Source organism: Oncorhynchus gorbuscha, linkage group LG11 (genome assembly GCF_021184085.1).
Source record: "Oncorhynchus gorbuscha isolate QuinsamMale2020 ecotype Even-year linkage group LG11, OgorEven_v1.0, whole genome shotgun sequence".
Taxonomy (NCBI): domain Eukaryota; kingdom Metazoa; phylum Chordata; class Actinopteri; order Salmoniformes; family Salmonidae; genus Oncorhynchus; species Oncorhynchus gorbuscha.
Window position 1 is genome coordinate 73,910,907 of NC_060183.1, and position 18,118 is coordinate 73,929,024.

Consider the following 18,118-nt stretch of genomic DNA (forward strand, 5'->3'; position numbering starts at 1 on the left):
AGTGTTGGAAAAGGCCTATGTGAAAGAAAGATGACCAAGCCAGCACGGTACAGGTCAGGTTGGTACAATAGTGTCAAAAGGGTATACTCACATTGTTATGTTTAATTTCTAACCCTATTTCATTTTAATAAGTTCTTTGAGAACCACGTTGACATTTTCAAAACCAACCACCAGCTTCAACGAAATAATGACCGAACACCAAAGTTAACAAATTATTATAATATGACTTACAACTTAGATGATCATACAGGCAATAATGACAGACACAGTATGCAACAAAACTGAAAACAGTTGGCCCAAACATCAGTGGACACTCAAAAACAAAAATCAGAACTGCTAAGGAATTTAGAATATCTCAAATAATCAGAGAAACACATTTATATCACAATCCGTTGTAAAAAAAAAACAGCTCTGTCTCAAGGACTCAAGTGTCCAGTATGGGGTAGGAGCTATACACATCAGGCCACTCACAGTAAAGCCAAGCTCTTGTCTCGGCAATGTTTATCCAACAAGGCTAACCTATCCCTGCTACACCAGGGGCGTGTTCATTAGAGCACACAATGGAAAACGCTCCAAAATATTACGCAACAGAAAACAAAAAATGTGTTACTTATTGGACAGGTTCAGTTAGTCCCCTCTTTCAGTCCATTTTCTTCCATTTGGTGCCTAATGAACAGAACCCTGGTCAGCATTCGTACATTTATAGAAATAAATAGACACACTAATAAAGGTGCACACTCTCAGTATTGCATTGAGAATGACTGACAGCTTTCCATAACACGCTTACACACACACAAAACCGAATTGAGTCACTGATGATCGTGGCGCCGTCATTGGCAATTTGGGGAGGGTATTGGTTCTCGAAAAAGATGGATTTTGGGGTTGGTGTCTGTGCTAATATTAGGGATGAATTTGGGGATCTTTCTTGGGTGAGGATCGGGCGTTCATCCTCAAGGGATGTTGGGAGTTTGGTCTCTCCGTCACACACATGGTTTCTTTGGATGGCCGTCAGGGCTTCACAGGCTGGATGGAGATGAGACTGCCAAACTTGAAGTGCTGAATAACAGGGAACTTCTCCAAGCACTAGGAGTAGACGAGGAGAAAGAGAGAAGGGAGGGAATTTACAAGGATGAAGAGAGATAAAAAGAAGATGGTCAAAGAGAGAGAAAGATAAGGAAGAAAGAGAAATGGGGGGGGGACAAAAAGAAAGATGGACAGGAAAGAAAGATTAGGTATCAGAGATGAGACATTTGAGATATTTGTTTACCCTGTGAGAAATACATAAAGCAAATAGAAGACCAGTGGTGCAGAACAGAAAAGGTACAACTTGACACTGCTTTACTTCCATCTAGTTTAAACTCTGTTTAGCATCATCCATACACACCAACCAAAGCCAAAGCTATGGACTTGTCTAGAGCAAGCAACTTCGTGCAATTCACATAAGGTGGTCTATGTCCTGAAATAAAGCAAAAATCTCCACTCATGGGTGTTTCTTCCAAACAGCCTCTAAAAAAGCAAGTTGGTGGATTTGTTATCCAGCAAGGTGTCAAAGCTTGCTTGCAAGAGCTTCCAATCACTGATTGTTATCGCAAATTTGCATCGCTGATAATTTGCATAAATGCTTCAGAGACTGGAGTTACCACAGGACAGCTACCATTAACCCTTATCAGGTCATCTTTCATCTCATCCACAGCTGCCAGTCCTGGCTCAGTTACCTCTGGCTGTGACAATTTGGTCACATTTATATTTGTCTAACCATTGAGAGTTGTATCTGCCTTTCGTGTGGCTAGCTAGCCACTTCCAGACCCGACGAGACATTGGTATTTCTACTCTCCATGGACGTCTCAAAATCAGGGCTATTGTACGAAACAAATTTAGCATTGGATCGTCTCTAACCAATCAGAGTATCAAACCAATGATGGCTCTGGCACAACCCATTGGAATCTGGGGCCAATTAGAAGGGTCAGAATGTGTTCTCATTCTACAAGGCATCAGGTAGGAAAACTAATCCAGGCTCATTGTGGAGAAGAAACGCTAGTGGGCGTGGTGTTGTGCGGCAGCGAACCAGCTAACTTCACACTCAGATCGCTGGCATATAAAACTTTGATAAATTAAATGAGAGTTTTTGAGTACAGTGATTTTTCAAATCCATGCCTGTTTCTACAATGGTGTGATCACCTGATCACCATTGAAAACAATTCAATGGAGACTGCTTTCACCTGGCAGGTAGTTCACACTCCTAAAGGTGATAGACTTGTTGGGGTGATTGAGTTGCCCAGTTCCAAATTGACCACTAGTCCCTAGTTAAAATAAATAAATAATATATAAATAAAGAAACCCCTTGACCTCGAACAGATGACTAACATTGCTTCTGCTTACTACTTGGTAGTACCGCATTGCCAAAATCTCTGTGGTTGTATCTTCGGAACAGCCTGTAAAACTGGTCTAAAACTAGTCTATCAAGTATTGTGTCAAAGTTTGCTAGCGAGAGCTTCTCTCCTCTGACGCAATGTTGTATCGCTGATCATTTGCAGCCCTGAAGAATGCAGTGTGCCGAAGTGTTTGTTGCGTCGCTGATCATTTGCAGCCCTGAAGAATGCAGTGTGCCGAAGTGTTTGTTGCGTCGCTCATCATTTGCAGCCTTGAAGAATGCAGTGTGCCGAAGTGTTTGTTGCGTCGCTGATCATTTGCAGCCTTGAAGAATGCAGTGTGCCGAAGTGTTTGTTGCGTCGCTGATCATTTGCAGCCTTGAAGAATGCAGTGTGCCGAAGTGTTTGTTGCGTCGCTGATCATTTGCAACCCTGAAGAATGCAGTGTGCCGAAGTGTTTGTTGCGTCGCTGATCATTTGCAGCCCTGAAGAATGCAGTGTGCCGAAGTGTTTGTTGCGTTGCTGATCATTTGCAGCCCTGAAGAATGCAGTGTGCCGAAGTGTTTGTTTACCATTAAAATGTTGAGAACATATACATTGTGACTTTTTGTCTTTTTATACACTACATCTCTAGCCGCCAAGAGTGAAATGATTCAATGTCTCCTTGTGCCTCCGTCCATTGGAAATGACTGATATACGGTAGTTCAGTGGCTCAATGTAATCAACAATGTGAATCCACAGAAAATGCTAAAGATTTAGATGTGTGCCGTCAAAATTATTATTGCGCAACCTTGGGTAACACTTTATTTTACAGTATTTACCTAGTATTAGTGCTCACCGATTAACTGTTCTTTAAACAAGCAATTGACTGAAGTGGGTTCAATAATTAGAATTCCATTTGGTTTTTTCTGTGAGCTCCATGCTCATTTTATCACTGCAGTTTCTCTAGCAATAAATCAAGACCGAACTGTGCAATGTAGTAGGGAGTTGTAGTTTCCAAAAGCCCAATATTAAACATAATTACCACGTTCTGAACCACGTGCTAAACTAACTACAATGACCATAATCCATTGCTTGCCTACTTGTTCGGTCTGTAGAGACGATCCAATGATAAATTTGTTTCGTACAATAGCCCTGATTTTGAGACGTCCATGGAGAGTATAAATACCAATGTTTCGTCGGGCAGAGCAGGGGATCAAGAGGGATAGAAAGCAGTTGCTTCCGGATGCATCTTTACCTGAAAATGCATGATCTAAGTAATCGATAGTTAGTATTCAGAAGTCATAAAAGTATGCCTTATTTACTTTGAAGAACTACTAAAACAGTGATTTTGTCAGACAGTATAGGTCTAGTTAAATAAAGGTTAAAAAAAACAAATTTAATAGAGATTATATTTGTATTTTATCTTACCTTTATTTAACTAGGCAATTCAGTTAGCCTACACACTTTTCAGAACACAGTGGGTTAGCTTCCTGTTCAGGGGCAGAATGACAGATTTGTACCTTGTCATCTTGGGGATTTGAACTTGCAACCTTTAAGTTACTAGTCCAACGCTCTAACCACTAGGCTACCCTGCCACCCTGAGTTGGAATGAAATAAAAGCCATCAAACAAATGTAATATATACAACTGAAATATTTGATTAAGTAATGTGAATAAATAATGGTTAAGTGATAAGCAGTAAAAATAATAAAAAATGTACTGTTATTTTTTTGTACTAAATCAACCTAATCACTCAGCACTACCTATCTACTTCAATACTCAAACACATTACATGGTAATAGCATAACAATTCCCAATAATAACTATTTTAGTTGATTTATGGTTCATACAACAACCTTGACATCCACCTTGACATGCTACACTGGTATCAAGTATCAGAGGTCTCTAAAAAAGTACTTCTTCAATCCACATTTGTTCAGTCTTTGTCAATTGACTTTATAACGTCTGTAAATTAACACCCCAAAAAAAGTCCACCAGGGTCAGGATAAACATTTGAACAGAACGTCTTGTCTGAGAGTTGCATATTTTGTTGTTGTGCCCTAGCAGAAGTTGAGAAATTGCGAAAGGGCTGAGGGGGGAAGCAAGCAGCAGGCTCGAGGCAGGGCAGCGGTAGAGAGAACCAGAGAAAAGAGGGAGAGAGACAGAGCTGATTCCCTATGTGGGGCCGGGGGAGGGAGAGTGGAATGCGAGCCTGGGAAGGATGGGGGGGATGGGTGGGTGGGTGTTAGCAGACAGCTTGGCCCCTCAGCTCTGGGAAGACTAGCAGGCCCACTCTTGAAAACACAGGATGTGGGCTCAGGCAGGAGAAGGGGGTGGGGCCAGCGATACTCTCACACACATACTGACACTGTTCCGCTCTCTCAGTTCCTCTCTTGTTTAACCCTTTCCTGCCTCTAACTTATCAATAGAATCATTAGCCTACTCGCTCTTCAGAACACATTTACATTTATAATCACACTTCAAGATAGCGTTATGTCTTGAGTATTAATAAATAAGATTTATTTATAAGTATCTTTATTCTGTTCCACTTGTGAGGACTACACTTCTGTTTGAGTGAAATTCTGTAAACATTAATGATTAAACTGCTTTCATGACCCCTGACATGAAATTGAATCCCTAGCCTGTAATACCCCAAACTGCCACTGGGGAAATCCAGGTGACAAAATTCGCCTTTAAAAAGCAAAGTCTGATTTCAACTAATGACATTTACCCCTTGATTTGGGAGAGTATGACTCAAATATCTTAATGGGATAAGTACAACTACCTTGTAACTGACTTATGACTCCACTGTTTATATCTTGGTTGTCATAGGATACTGTGTTAACTAAAAGATATACATCTTCAAAACATGTTAGAAACCAAGTGCAATTTAACTGTTAATGTTATGGGACCCATTTTCTTTATCGTTTACCTTTTATTTTAGGGGGACCCACTGTCAAGGTTCATCATACACTTTTAAGTGTAGATTTAGATTGTTCTGACTCTGTGGGGTGTGTCTCCTCTTACCTCTGCTTTGTACATTCGGATCAGGCCCTGGTTGACTTTGGACCAGGTGGGGACAGCACTGATGTTCCACAGCTGATTGGAATGCTCAGCAAACGGACCAGTTTTCATCTAGGGGAGGGGAGTGAGTGTGTGTGTGTGTGTGTGGGGGGGGGGGGGAATATAGAAAGAGAGAGGGGGAGGGGGAAGAGAGAAGGAGAAAGGAGGAGAGTGTGAAATATACGTTTAATTCATCCATTAGCTAACCAGCCAGTAAGGAATATATATGCCTAAGACATTACAAGACATAATGACAGGCAGGTCAACAGTTGTCCCTCTGTCCATCTCGTACTTTTTTGGGTGCCAGTGAGGAGAGTGCATTTCTTTTTTCTTTCTGTGTGTGTGCCCTTATATTTACCCCAAGGGAAGAAAGAAAGACAGACAAGAGACAAAGAGAGCAATAGGGGCTCTGAGTGAATGAATGTAGTGGTAGTGTATGGGACACCCTCCACAGCACCCCCCCCCCAACCACCAAAACCCAGAGGACGGCTTGTGTCCGGGGCAGGAACCCAACCCTAGCCCCTGGCTTCCCCCGGGCCTCCACCAGAGAGGGACGGGGGTGGGGTCTAGTGAGGGTACCCTGAAGGAAGTAGTGATTCACAACAGCATGTGGGGAAGGAAATGACTCTGGTGAGTTTAGTACACTACACACAACCTCCCAGATATATATATATGCACATTTGTGTCAGAGAGAAAATATGCAAGCAGAACAACAGTTTGTCTGAGAGACCATACAACACACACACACAAACAGGGGAGGGAGAGAGAAATGTGCTTAAAAAGGCACACATCCATACACAAAAGAAACCTGCATATATACACCCCCCCCCAGGGGGACAAGCACTTATCTGGAGGTGACTGTATTCCCTCCCAAATATGCCCTCCAAGACAAAACCACCAACAAAAACTCATGCAGATCTGTCGCACGCTGGGTCTGTAAGCTTTGAGGAGACTCCTATGGTAGGTACACCTACAGCTCATCCCTTGGCAGTAGTACTGTGTACCCAGAGTCTCCGAGAGTGTTTACAGTCTACTTGAACGGAGCAATACTCAATCATGAGGTGTCAAACGACACAATATTAAGAAATGCTATAGACGAAGACCTACCAACCAACTGAGACAACTTCCTGGACAAAACATTTCAGTGTAATAGTGAAAGTGTAAACTTCACAGTAAAAAAGCCTATCCAACCAAAAACAGAGACCTAGAAAACCTAAGCCTACTTCTTCACTATGGTGAAACACTAAACCAATACAGAAATATACTACGGAAGAAGGAACAGCACGTCAGCTCAATGTAATTGAAGAACCCATATAATCTAACCACAGTTATCTATCAAAAACGGACATGTACGGATAAACCACTTCCCCAATCTTTTTGTTGCTATAACAAAGAACAAAACATATACATGATCAATTATAAATGTTAGACCCAGCTATTAAAGACTACCAGAACCCACTGCATTATCCAATTACATTGAATGAATTAAAAAGGACATAATACATCCCTCCAACCCAAAAAGGCTTGTGGTGTTGATGGTATCCTCAATGAAATGATCAAATATACAGACCACAAATTCCAATTGGCTAAACTTAAACATCCTCCTCAGCTCTGGCATTTTACCCAATATTTGGAGTGATCACCCCAATCCACAAAAGTGGAGACAAATTTGACCCCAAAAACTAGATATGCGTCAACAGCAACCTTGGGAAAGTCCTCGGAATTATCATTAACAGCACACTCGTACATTTTCTCAGTGAAAACAATGTACTGAGCAAATGTCAAATTGGCTTTTTAATAAATTACCATACGACAAACCAAAGGCAGTCTTCTCATGCTTTTTTGATTTCAAATGATTGGCATGAGGGTCTGTTATACAAATTGATGGAAAGTGGTATTGGGAAGAGAAAATAAACATACGACATTATAAAATCAATGTTCACAAACAACAAGTGTGCAGCTAAAAATTGGCAATAAACACACAGATTTCTTTCCACAGAACCATGAGATGAGAAGGGATGCAGCTTGAGCCCCACCCTCTTCAATATATATATATATATATATATATATCAACAAATTGTGCTGATAATCTGGTGCTTCTGTCCCAAACCAAGGAGGGCCTCCAGCAGCACCTAGATCTTCTGCACAGATTCTGACAGACCTGGGCCCTGGCAGACCTGGGCCCTGACAGACCTGGGCCCTGACAGACCTGGGCCCTGACAGAAGATCTCTGTAAGACACAAATAATGGTGTTCCAGTTTCCAGGACCACAAATACAAATTCCATCTAGACACCGTTGACCTAGACCACACAAAAAACTATACATACCTCGGCCTAAACATCAGCACCACAGGTAACTTCCACAAGGCTGTGAACGATCTGAGAGACAAGGCAAGAAGGGCCTTCTATGCCATGAAAAGGACAAAATTCAACATTCCAATTAGGAACTGGCTAAAAATACTTGAATCAGTTATAGAACCCATTGCCCTTTATGGTTGTGAGGTCTGGTGTCTGCTCACCAACCAAGACTTCACAAAACAGGACAAACACTAAATTGAGACTCTGCATGAAGAATTCTGCAAAAACATCCTCAGTGTACAAAGTAAAACACCAAATAATACATGCAGAGCAGAATTAGGCTGATACCCGCTAATTATCAAAATCCAGAAAAGCTGTGTTAACTTCAACAACCACCTAAAAGGAAGCAATTCCCAAACGTTCCTTAACAAAACCATCGCCCACAGAGAGATTAACCTAGGGAAGAGTCCCTTAAGCAAGCTGGTCCTGGGGCTCTGTTCACAAACACACCCCCAGGACAGCAACACAATTAGACCCAACCAAACAAAAAGATAATTACTTGACACATTGGAAATATATATATTTTTTTAAGATACAGCATTCTAGTTTGCTCTTTGGTCCTAAACAGAGAGTACACTGTGGCAGAATACCTGACCACTATGACTGACCCAAACTTAAGGAAAGCTTGAACTATGTACTGACTCAGTGAGCATAGCCTTGCTATTGAGAAAGGCAGCCGAAAACAGACCTGGCTCTCAAAAGAAGACAGGCTATGTGCACACTGCCCACAAAATGAGGTAGAAACTGAGCTGTACTTCCTACCAAATGTATGACCATATTAGCGACACATATTTCCCTCAGATTACACAGACCCAAAAAGGAATTAGAAAACAAACCCAATTTTGATAAAACTCCCATATCTACTGGGTGAAATACCACAGTGTGCAATCACAGCAGCAAGATTTGTGACCTGTTGCCACAAGAAAAGGGCAACCAGTGAAGAACAAACACAATTGTAAATACAACCCATATTTATGTTTATTTATTTTCCCTTTTGTACTTTAACTACTTACATATTGTTACAACACTGTATATATGCAAAATATGACATTTGAAATGTCTCTAGTCCTTTGAAAATGTTGTGCGTTTAATGTTTACTGTTAATTTTGTATTGTTTATTATCTATTTCACTTGCTTTGACAATGTAAACATATGTTTACGGTGCCAATAAAGCCCTTTGAATTGAATTGAGAAGAAAAAGTGAGAGAGAAAGAGAGATCAGGAGAGGAAGAGGGAGGCCCCCCGCAGCTGCAGCAGCTTTTTGCCGTTTGGGGGAAGGAACAGGACATAGCAACACCTCCTCCCTTCCCCTCCTTTTCTGCCACAGTCTCAAAATCACATTCCCCTCTCTCTGCCACCACCCAACACACCCTCTTCTAAAGATGGATATGGGGTACTGTGTGTGTGTGTGTCTTGTCGGTGGAATGGCTTACACAAATCAGTCCTTACTTTTCATGCATTAACACTGGCCTTATGACTTAACACTGAATTTGCTTATAGCTGCTTTAGTCACTATGACTGAGATGTGGTTGTCGTACCTAGCTACCTTAAGATGAATGCACTAACTGTAAGTCGCTCTGCTGAATGACTAAAATGTATTGAAAAAATATTTGTAAAAATACATAAGTCCAATTCCTCTGTCTCACAAAATGATCAGTTTTGTGAAACAAAATTCAGTCAACTCAAATCAATTCAGTGATTAAATTAACACATTACAAATCCCCATAGAATGCAATAGGGAGAAAATATAACTTCACAACCCGCATCACATACAATTCATTGTGTGTATGAACTGATCTGCGGTGGCATGGGCACTGAACCCTGCCGAACACCCATTTTCTGGTTTTCCTTCTGCCTAAATGTCCCGCTCACCTCATTAATGAATTTGATGCACTCCAGGAACATGTAGTCGTGGTGATTCTCGTTGACCACTTTTTCATCGACAAAGTGCTTGGGCTCCAACGTGGGGTGGTCTGGGACAAAGGGAGGAGAAAGCAGAGGACAAAAATAATAATAATAATAATAATTAGACACACCGACCACTGGGTGTCACTCTTTCCCTTGGCACACTGCAGTATAGCCATTATAACTATCAAATATGCATGACACACATTTTCAAATACTTCCGCTGTGAAGTAGGCTTTGCCTGGGCTAGTGGAGTAGGCCTCTTACCTACAAACTGGGAGCTGCCCCATATGAAAGGTAGAAATTGGAAATCATCCAACCCCCAGACCCCCTGGCTGCCAGCAGGCTCCATTCTGTAGGTTTTCTGAAGCTTGCGCATGACCGCCAGATACCTGGTGGGGTTTTAAAAAGAAAGTTGTAGTTTCATTTATAGTCCATACGAGGCACATACAATCATTTACAGATTGTGCACACATAAAACAGTGCCTGTCTCACCTGTCAAACACCTTGAAAATGATGGCCAACTGGTCATCTACCCTGAGAGCTCCGATCTTGCAGAGACAGCAGAGGAAGATGGCAAAGGCAGCCTCGTGACCTGACAACAACAACCTGTGTCATTCATGGACAGTCACACACGCAGATGTGATATATAGAAGTATGTCCTATTGTTACTAATAGAGTTGTCGTGGGCAATACCAAAGTCAAAGGCAGAATATATTCGTAAAGGACAGTGTTCTGAAGAGGGAAAGAACGGGATTTGTGATTCAACAGTGCCCTCTAGTGGGCATGTGAAACAGGGACACACGTTAGGGACGTGTCTGTCTGGGTGTTACCTGTTCCATAGTCTATCCTGGTGGAGTTGCCCACCGCCTCCTTCAAATACACAGCTATCTCTGGAGCCGCAGCTGCCTTGTCTTCTGGGATGACTGCTGCAACCAGCCCCTCTGCTTCCTACACACACCATTTTTTACATTTGTGTCATTTAGCAGAAACTCAGAGCCGACTGCATATCACAACAAAACCTTTCACACGCAAACAATTTTATTAAAACACTTGTGAATAGTATAAACCTTTTGTGTGTGTGAGTGTTACCTGGTCGAGCTTGGCGTACCAAGTCCTGTAGGCCTTGTTGCCGAAGCGAGAGGGCTGGTCTTCAGGAGGGGTCTCATCTATCCAGCGGTCCAGAGTCCCCAACAGAACCAGAAGCTTCTCTATGGTCTGAAATGAGAACAGACACACTGAAACATTCACAAAAACCCCACTAACATATTTAACTGTTATTTGGATACATTCTTATTAGCACTTCAGCAATTTTGCCAAGAAGGATAGTTCATTATTATTCAGGTGACATGCAAAGTTAGTGAAGACCTATACAAAAAGACTTCAAACGGTAATTGTAATTGTTGCCTAAGGTGTTTCCACCATGTATTGACTCGGGTAGGTGGTATACTTCAATATCATCAAGATATGTTTTTATTTCAAATTAATTCATACATTTGCCATCAATTGTTACTTCAAGGCTCTAAGGGAAATACATGTGAAAAGAACACAAAGGGGTGAATACTTCTTGTTTGTGTACCAACAACAGCACAAGGCATTGTGGCTTGATATGACCCCATTCTCCCTGTGTCCCTCTCGCTCTTCCTGATGATGGAAAGAAAAGTTGCCTCCTGAGACCCATTATGGAGGGGGGATTTGCCCATCTTTCACACTGACTGACAAGTCACCTTCGCTATGGCTGTAGATGGCCCTCCCACTTCACCTCCCAAACTACTCCATAATTCATGAAAAGGAGGGACAGTAGTAGTCCTTGTATGTGATGCTAAGAAAGGCAAGAATACAATATCAATGGATTTACATGTATTTTTTACACATGGAATTACAGCCTGTTCAGGTGGGATGGAATTACAGCCTGTTCAGGTGGGATGGAATTACAGCCTGTTCAGGTGGGGTGGAATTACAGCCTGTTCAGGTGGGGTGGAATTACAGCCTGTTCAGGTGGGGTGGAATTACAGCCTGTTCAGGTGGGGTGGAATTACAGCCTGTTCAGGTGGGGTGGAATTACAGCCTGTTCAGGTGGGGTGGAATTACAGCCTGTTCAGGTGGGGTGGAGTTTTTGACCGACAGCATAACATCTCAATCTGATCTGAACAGTCTGACCAACGAGCAGTCATATTTTATTTTCATATGCATCTTCCTACTTTGTAGGGGTAAGCTCTAGAGAACGGGGTAGCAGGTAGCCTAGCGGTTAAGAGCGTTGTGCCATTAAACCAAAAGGTCGCTGAATGAATCCCTGAGCTGACAAGGTCGTAAAAATGTGCCGTTCTGCCCTTGAGCAAGGCAGTTAACCTCCAACAACAACTGCTCCCTGGGCACACATGACATGGACGTCGATTAAGGCAGCCCCTCGCACCTCTCTGATTCAGAGGTTTTGGGTTAAATACGGAAGTCACATTTCGGTTGAATGCGTTCAGTTTTGCAACTGACTAGGTATCCCCCTTTCCCTTCCCTTAGTGTCTAGACGATCCCATCTGCCAATCTGGGCCGTGTATGTAAATATATTTAAATTTGTATCAACACGCCCACACGATCAGATTGAGCATTTTAATGGCTAAAGGAGGCTAAAAGGGAAACAAAATATTTAAAATATAACAGCCATTAAAGGAGCGAAGTACAGAGATCCTTGATGAAAACCTGCTCCAGAGCACTCAGGACCTCAGACAAGGGTGACAGTTCACCTTCCAACAGGACAATGACCCTAAGCACACAGTCCTGCATTGTCTTGGCTGTCTTCGGGACAAGCCTCTGAATGTGCTTGAGAGGCCCAGCCAGAGCCCAGACTTAAACATGATCAAACATCTCTGGAGAAACTTGAAAATAGCTGTGCAGCAACACTCCCCATCCAACCTGACAGAGCTTGAGAGGATCTGCAGAGAAAAATGGGACAAACTCCCCAAATACAGGTGTGCCAAGCTTGTAGCGTCATACCCAAGAAAAATCAAGGCTGAAATCACTGCCAAAGGTGCTTCATCAAGGTACTGAGTACAGGATCTGAATACTTATCTAAATGTGATTTCAGATTTTTTTTCCTTCTATAAATTATCCGCCCAAAAAATGTCCCTTGTTTTTGCTTTGGCATTATGAAAATTGGAAACATTTATCTCCCTCACTAGCTTTAAACACCAGCTGTTAGAGCAGCTCACAGATCACTGCACCTGTACATCGCCCACCTATAATTTAGCCCAAACAACTACCCCTTCCCCTACTGTAATTATTTATTTTGCTCCTTTGCACCCCATTATTTCTATTTCTACTTCGCACATTCTTCCACTGCAAATCTACCATTCCAGTGTTTTACTTGCTATATTGTATTTACTTTGCCACCATGGCCTTTTTTTTGCCTTTACCTCCCTTATCTCACCTCATTTGATCACATCGTGTATAGACTTATTTTTCTACTGTATTATTGACTGTATGTTTGTTTTACTCTATGTGTAACTCTGTGTTGTTGTATGTGTCGAACTGCTTTGCTTTATCTTGGCCAGGTCGCAATTGTAAATGAGAACTTGTTCTCAACTTGTCTACCTGGTTAAATAAAGGTGAAATAAAAATAAATAAAAATGAGGTAGTGTGTAAATTGACGAAGAGAAAAAAAACTTCCTTCAATTGTAGAATAAGGCTAATGTAACAAAATGTAGAAAGTCAAGGGGTCTGAATACTTTCCAAAGGCACTGTATATACAAAAAAATAGTTTATAGAACAGTTATTTTCACTTAATAAACACCATGATTTAGACACAGTGATGATTTAAACAGACTGCATGGGGGCTTTAAATGAACGATGTGTAATAAACCTTGTTTCCATCTGAAGATATGTCACTACATCATGAGTTACTAGTGTTAGAAAGGGTGCTACATACCTCAGACACTTTGTATTCACATGTACGTTTCTTCCCCTTCACTCCCTCGTTCAGCGTCAGAATGAATCCCATGTAATCAGCATACGCCTTTGAAGAAGAGGGAAGGGTAGAGAGATATGGTTAGTACTCTGAATGGAGGACCTGACTCTTGTAGTTCTCCAATGCTGTCATAACAGGTTTCATATACCCTTTGTATATTCGGTTGGGATAATAAAGACTCATCTACTTGAACATGACTATCTGGGTTGAGGCATGCCGAGTACCTAGGTTGTGTTCATTAGACTACGCAACAGAATACTTTTAAAAAGCTTTTACAATGGAAAACTAAAGAGTTCGTCCCAGTAGTCCCTCCCCATTTAAGTCAATTTACTTCCATTTGGTGCCAAATGAACAGGCCCCTGGAGTTTTTCAATTTCCATGTAGTGGGTGTCTAAACCCTCTGGGCTATAGATAGGTTTAGAAATGAACCTATCATAGGTGTGGTGTACCTGGGAACGTTTCCACTTCCCCATATCAGGAAACATGCTGATCTCCTTTTTGGGCACCATGAAGTTCTGACAGACAGGGATCGGTAGTGTGTCATCTTCGGGGGAGGAGCCTGAAGAGTAGAAGGGGAAACGAGTCATGGCATGTCAGCTGTCCCAATAGCTTGAGTTGCATGCTAGCTGTTCCAGTCATTGGACTAATTAGCAATGGCTTGCGAAATTACCGTCAACTTCCTTCAAACTGTTTTCCAGTTGCAACCAAATACACCCAAAAAATGAATTCAAAGACTTAAGGCCTACAGTGACCTGCACCATGCAGCCTATATATGGGATACTCATCAAGCATTGGCACGCCATCCATACAGATTTGTTTTCATCATCACTGAGCAGCACATGAAAACATTGATATAGTCTAACTAATGTCAGTGTGCCCTGTATAAAGCTATGGCATCATATATGACACAGACTGACACCGAAAGGGAAAGGCGGGGACAATATTGCCTTTTTCCATCCATTGACTTCATGCCCAAATGGCTATTAGCACATTATATCAATAGCTAGCTAACTATTAAAAGTTACGTAGTTAGTGTAACAGTCATTTGCCATTAATTGTTTCATGCTGATTGTACAAAATGAAAGTAGCTAGCAATCATCTATATCATGCAATATACATCAGGTGGGTCTAATCCTGATTGGTTTAAACCCCATTCCAGCCGGTGTCTATTCCACAAATTACCACCAGCTAAATATACACTGTTAAAATTCCTATTTACTCTGTTCCATCTGACTGTGCAATCCGCTGGATCATCAGCCAAGCCAGGCAATTTATAAACTTGATCTCCACTATAAAAAGCATCTAGACATTATCTCACATTTCTTTTAGACTATCATTAGGTTTTCAACAGCAGAGATTTGTATGAACCTTGCTGTCTGTCTCTGACATTTGCAACATTGTTTCAACATTCAAATTAGATCTCCAGCAGTCCCATTGTAATGAATGTGTCGGGAGTTGGGACAAGACAGACAGGCAGTGTCTCAGCGAGTGGAAATCCTGAATCACCTGGCATAATTTCTATGGATATATACAAAGAAATGTAAATTGAAAAAAGGTACAACGAAATTAAGTGCATATATTTTGCAGACTTTCCAGCTTCAGTTTGAGTGATTTATTTAACTAGGCAAGTCAGTTAAGAACTAATTATTTATAGTGATGGCCTACCCCAGCCAACCCCTAACGACTGTGCGCCGCCCTATGGGATGGGACTCCCAATCACGGCCGGTTGTGATATAGCCTAGAATCGAACCAGGGTCTGTACCAGGGTCAACGGCTCTAGCACTGCGGTGCCTTAGAGCGCTGCGTCAGTCGGGTGCTCTAATTGTATTAGCTGTGTTGTTGACTAGCTCCTCTGAACAACAGTGTCCTGACGAGTGAGCACATTTGCTATGCCAGGTGAAATCGCGCCTCATTAGCTCATTGTTATGATGTATCCAAATAAGTGTCACCAGAAAACAGCTTCAACAAATGCAAATACTTTGTTGTTATTCTGGGTGCATTTTTTTTGACGTGACTGTAATTTAGCCGTAGTTGGCTAGCTATCAAGCAAGGGATAAGAACGATGCCAACCAGTATGACAACAGAACATTTAGAACGTCGAATCCATAGAGACTAGGTCGCGTCTCTAGCAACCGAACTGATAGACCAGCCGGCTTGGGTAGCAACCCTAGATGCGTCGGGCCAAACAACACCCATGACAATATATCCTCCAAAGACTGATAATGCCCGCGAAGCCACTCAATTATACAACCGGTGGTTCTAATCTTGAATGCAGACTATTCCACGAATGACCACCTGCTAAATCTGACGTTAATGTCTATTTAATCTGTTCCATTTCACTGTGCAGTCCACTGTCTCCGGTGGTAATTTGTGGAATAGACATCGGCTGGAATGCGGTTTTAACCAATCAGCATTAGACCCACCCGTTTTATAAATTATGAAAACAGTCATTACTGAGCAGCACATGAACACATTGATATAGTCTAACTAATGGCAGTGTGCACTGTATAAACTATGACACAGCCTGACATCGAGGCGGGGACAATAGCCTTTTTCCGTCCATTGACTTTATGCCCAAATGGCAGTGCATTAGCACATTCTAACAATAGCTTCTAGCTAGGTTAGCAAATTGCATTGCTAGTGTAACATAGTCATTAGCCTTTTATTAACTCATGCTGATTGTACAACATTAATTTAGCTAGCTATCATCTACATCATGCAATAAACAAGGTTCTGTAATTTGCTCACTACTAGCTAGCGCCTCGAATTAGATAGCTACTTAACCACGAACAAATAGTCTAGCTAGCTACATTGCTAACCAGGACCCATTCATTGGCTCACGAAAAGTTACAAGCAGCATTGTTCCACATGGGGAATCTCCTTCTACTTCTTTCTTATGAGAAACCATTGCATTCATTTTAATATTCCAGAAAATTCAGCATTAAACGATGAAATCAGCTACCTGAATGGTGTTCAGTCTCCGCCATGTTTACAAGAATTGCGGTAAAGCCAGATATCTCACCGGATGTATAAATGTGAAGCATCCGGTTGGCGTTTCCACTCACTACCAAATATGGCGATGACAGGAAGCCAATGGAGAATATGGCGCGAGATTGATTTTGGCTGACATTCTGCAAATTTTCTCATCGATGAAACATTTAATCTCAATACGGTTTTCTGTTTCCAAAAATCGACGCAGACTAAGTTTTGTAGACTTTACCCTTTGACAAAGTTTTTTTAAAAAGGGGAAATTAATGCGCACGCGCACTTCAGATAGTAGAGGCGTTCCATAACGGATATATGTAAATACCTGCCAGAACGCGCAAATAGGATCTCGCTAGCTCGTGCTTGGTTCTGCCCACCTCCTTACTTGTTCTCCCCACTATGATTAATTTGCTCCCATTGGAAACGACACGTTGTTGTCTATCTTGGGGTAGTTATACAAATCTTTGGTTGAAGTTTTGACAACATTAGTCACCTTTCAACTTTCACTCTAGTCTCGAGCGGCTTTTGCAGCGCGCCCTCGTGCGTTGTTGCGGGGCACTGCAGAGACTAGTGCGTAGGCACCATAGATGTAGATAGAATCGGATTTGAGTCCTCTATTTGTCACATGTATCGAATATAACAGGTGTAGTCTTTACAGTGAACGACTTACTTATGAGCACTTTCCCAACAATGCGGAGTTAAAAACAAAGAAAATATTTGCCCAAAAAAAGGAAATATGAATGCAAGAAAATAATAATGAGGCTATATAGGAGTACCAGTACAGAGTGAATGTGAAGGGGTACGGGGTAGTTAACATTACATCTGCATGTGGGAGGGGTAAAAGTGTCTAGGCAATCAGGATAGAAAATAAACAGAGTAGCAGCACTCGTCTTTATATCTGTGCCATTATAGCATCTGTGACAGCATGGGCAGCGCCGTTGAGGCTGCAACCAACCCATAGGAATCCCCACCCAGTTGACTACTTTAAAATGGCAGAAGCATGGTGGAAGCCCTCAGCGGCCCTGCTGCACATGCTACATTTTTTTCAGCCACTAGAGGCCTTTATTGGGCTCCAGAGTGGTGCAGCGGTCTAAGGCACTGCATCTCAGTGCTAGAGGTGTCACTACAGAACCTAGTTCGAATCCAGGCTGTATCACAACCGGCCGTGATTGGGAGTCCCATAGGGCGGCGAGCAATTGGCCCAGCCTCGTCCGGGTTAGGCCGTCATTGTAAATAACAATTTGTTCTTAACTGACTTGCAAAGTTAAATAAAGGTTAACATTTGATTTATTTATTTACAAATGGTAGCGTAAGTTTCTACAAACTCTTGGTGCTTACAAGACAACTTGCAACTCCGGGAAAAAAAGGAGGTAAAAGCATGACATCAGTGATCTTCAAGTCAGAGCTCTAGAATGACGCCAGTTTCCGACATGGAATTCAGAGTTGGATGACCATTCAAAACTATTTTTCCCAGTCGGAGCTCGTTTTCACCGAGTTCC

At 41.9% G+C, this 18,118-nt stretch overlaps 1 protein-coding gene across 1 annotated transcript; it reads right to left on the reverse strand.

Moving 5' to 3' along the window:
• Positions 1-204: 204 nt before the first annotated feature.
• ptpa (protein phosphatase 2 phosphatase activator) lies at positions 205-16,744 on the reverse strand. Its single transcript, XM_046290443.1, has 10 exons — positions 16,597-16,744; positions 14,084-14,193; positions 13,596-13,682; positions 10,769-10,894; positions 10,510-10,627; positions 10,172-10,271; positions 9,944-10,068; positions 9,644-9,744; positions 5,378-5,485; positions 205-1,083 (listed from the first exon to the last, which is right to left on the reverse strand). Exons 1-10 carry the CDS (start codon positions 16,676-16,678, stop codon positions 1,009-1,011), a joined length of 1,032 nt encoding a protein of 343 aa, XP_046146399.1. The 5' UTR covers positions 16,679-16,744; the 3' UTR covers positions 205-1,008.
• Between the last annotated feature and the right edge of the window lie 1,374 nt (positions 16,745-18,118).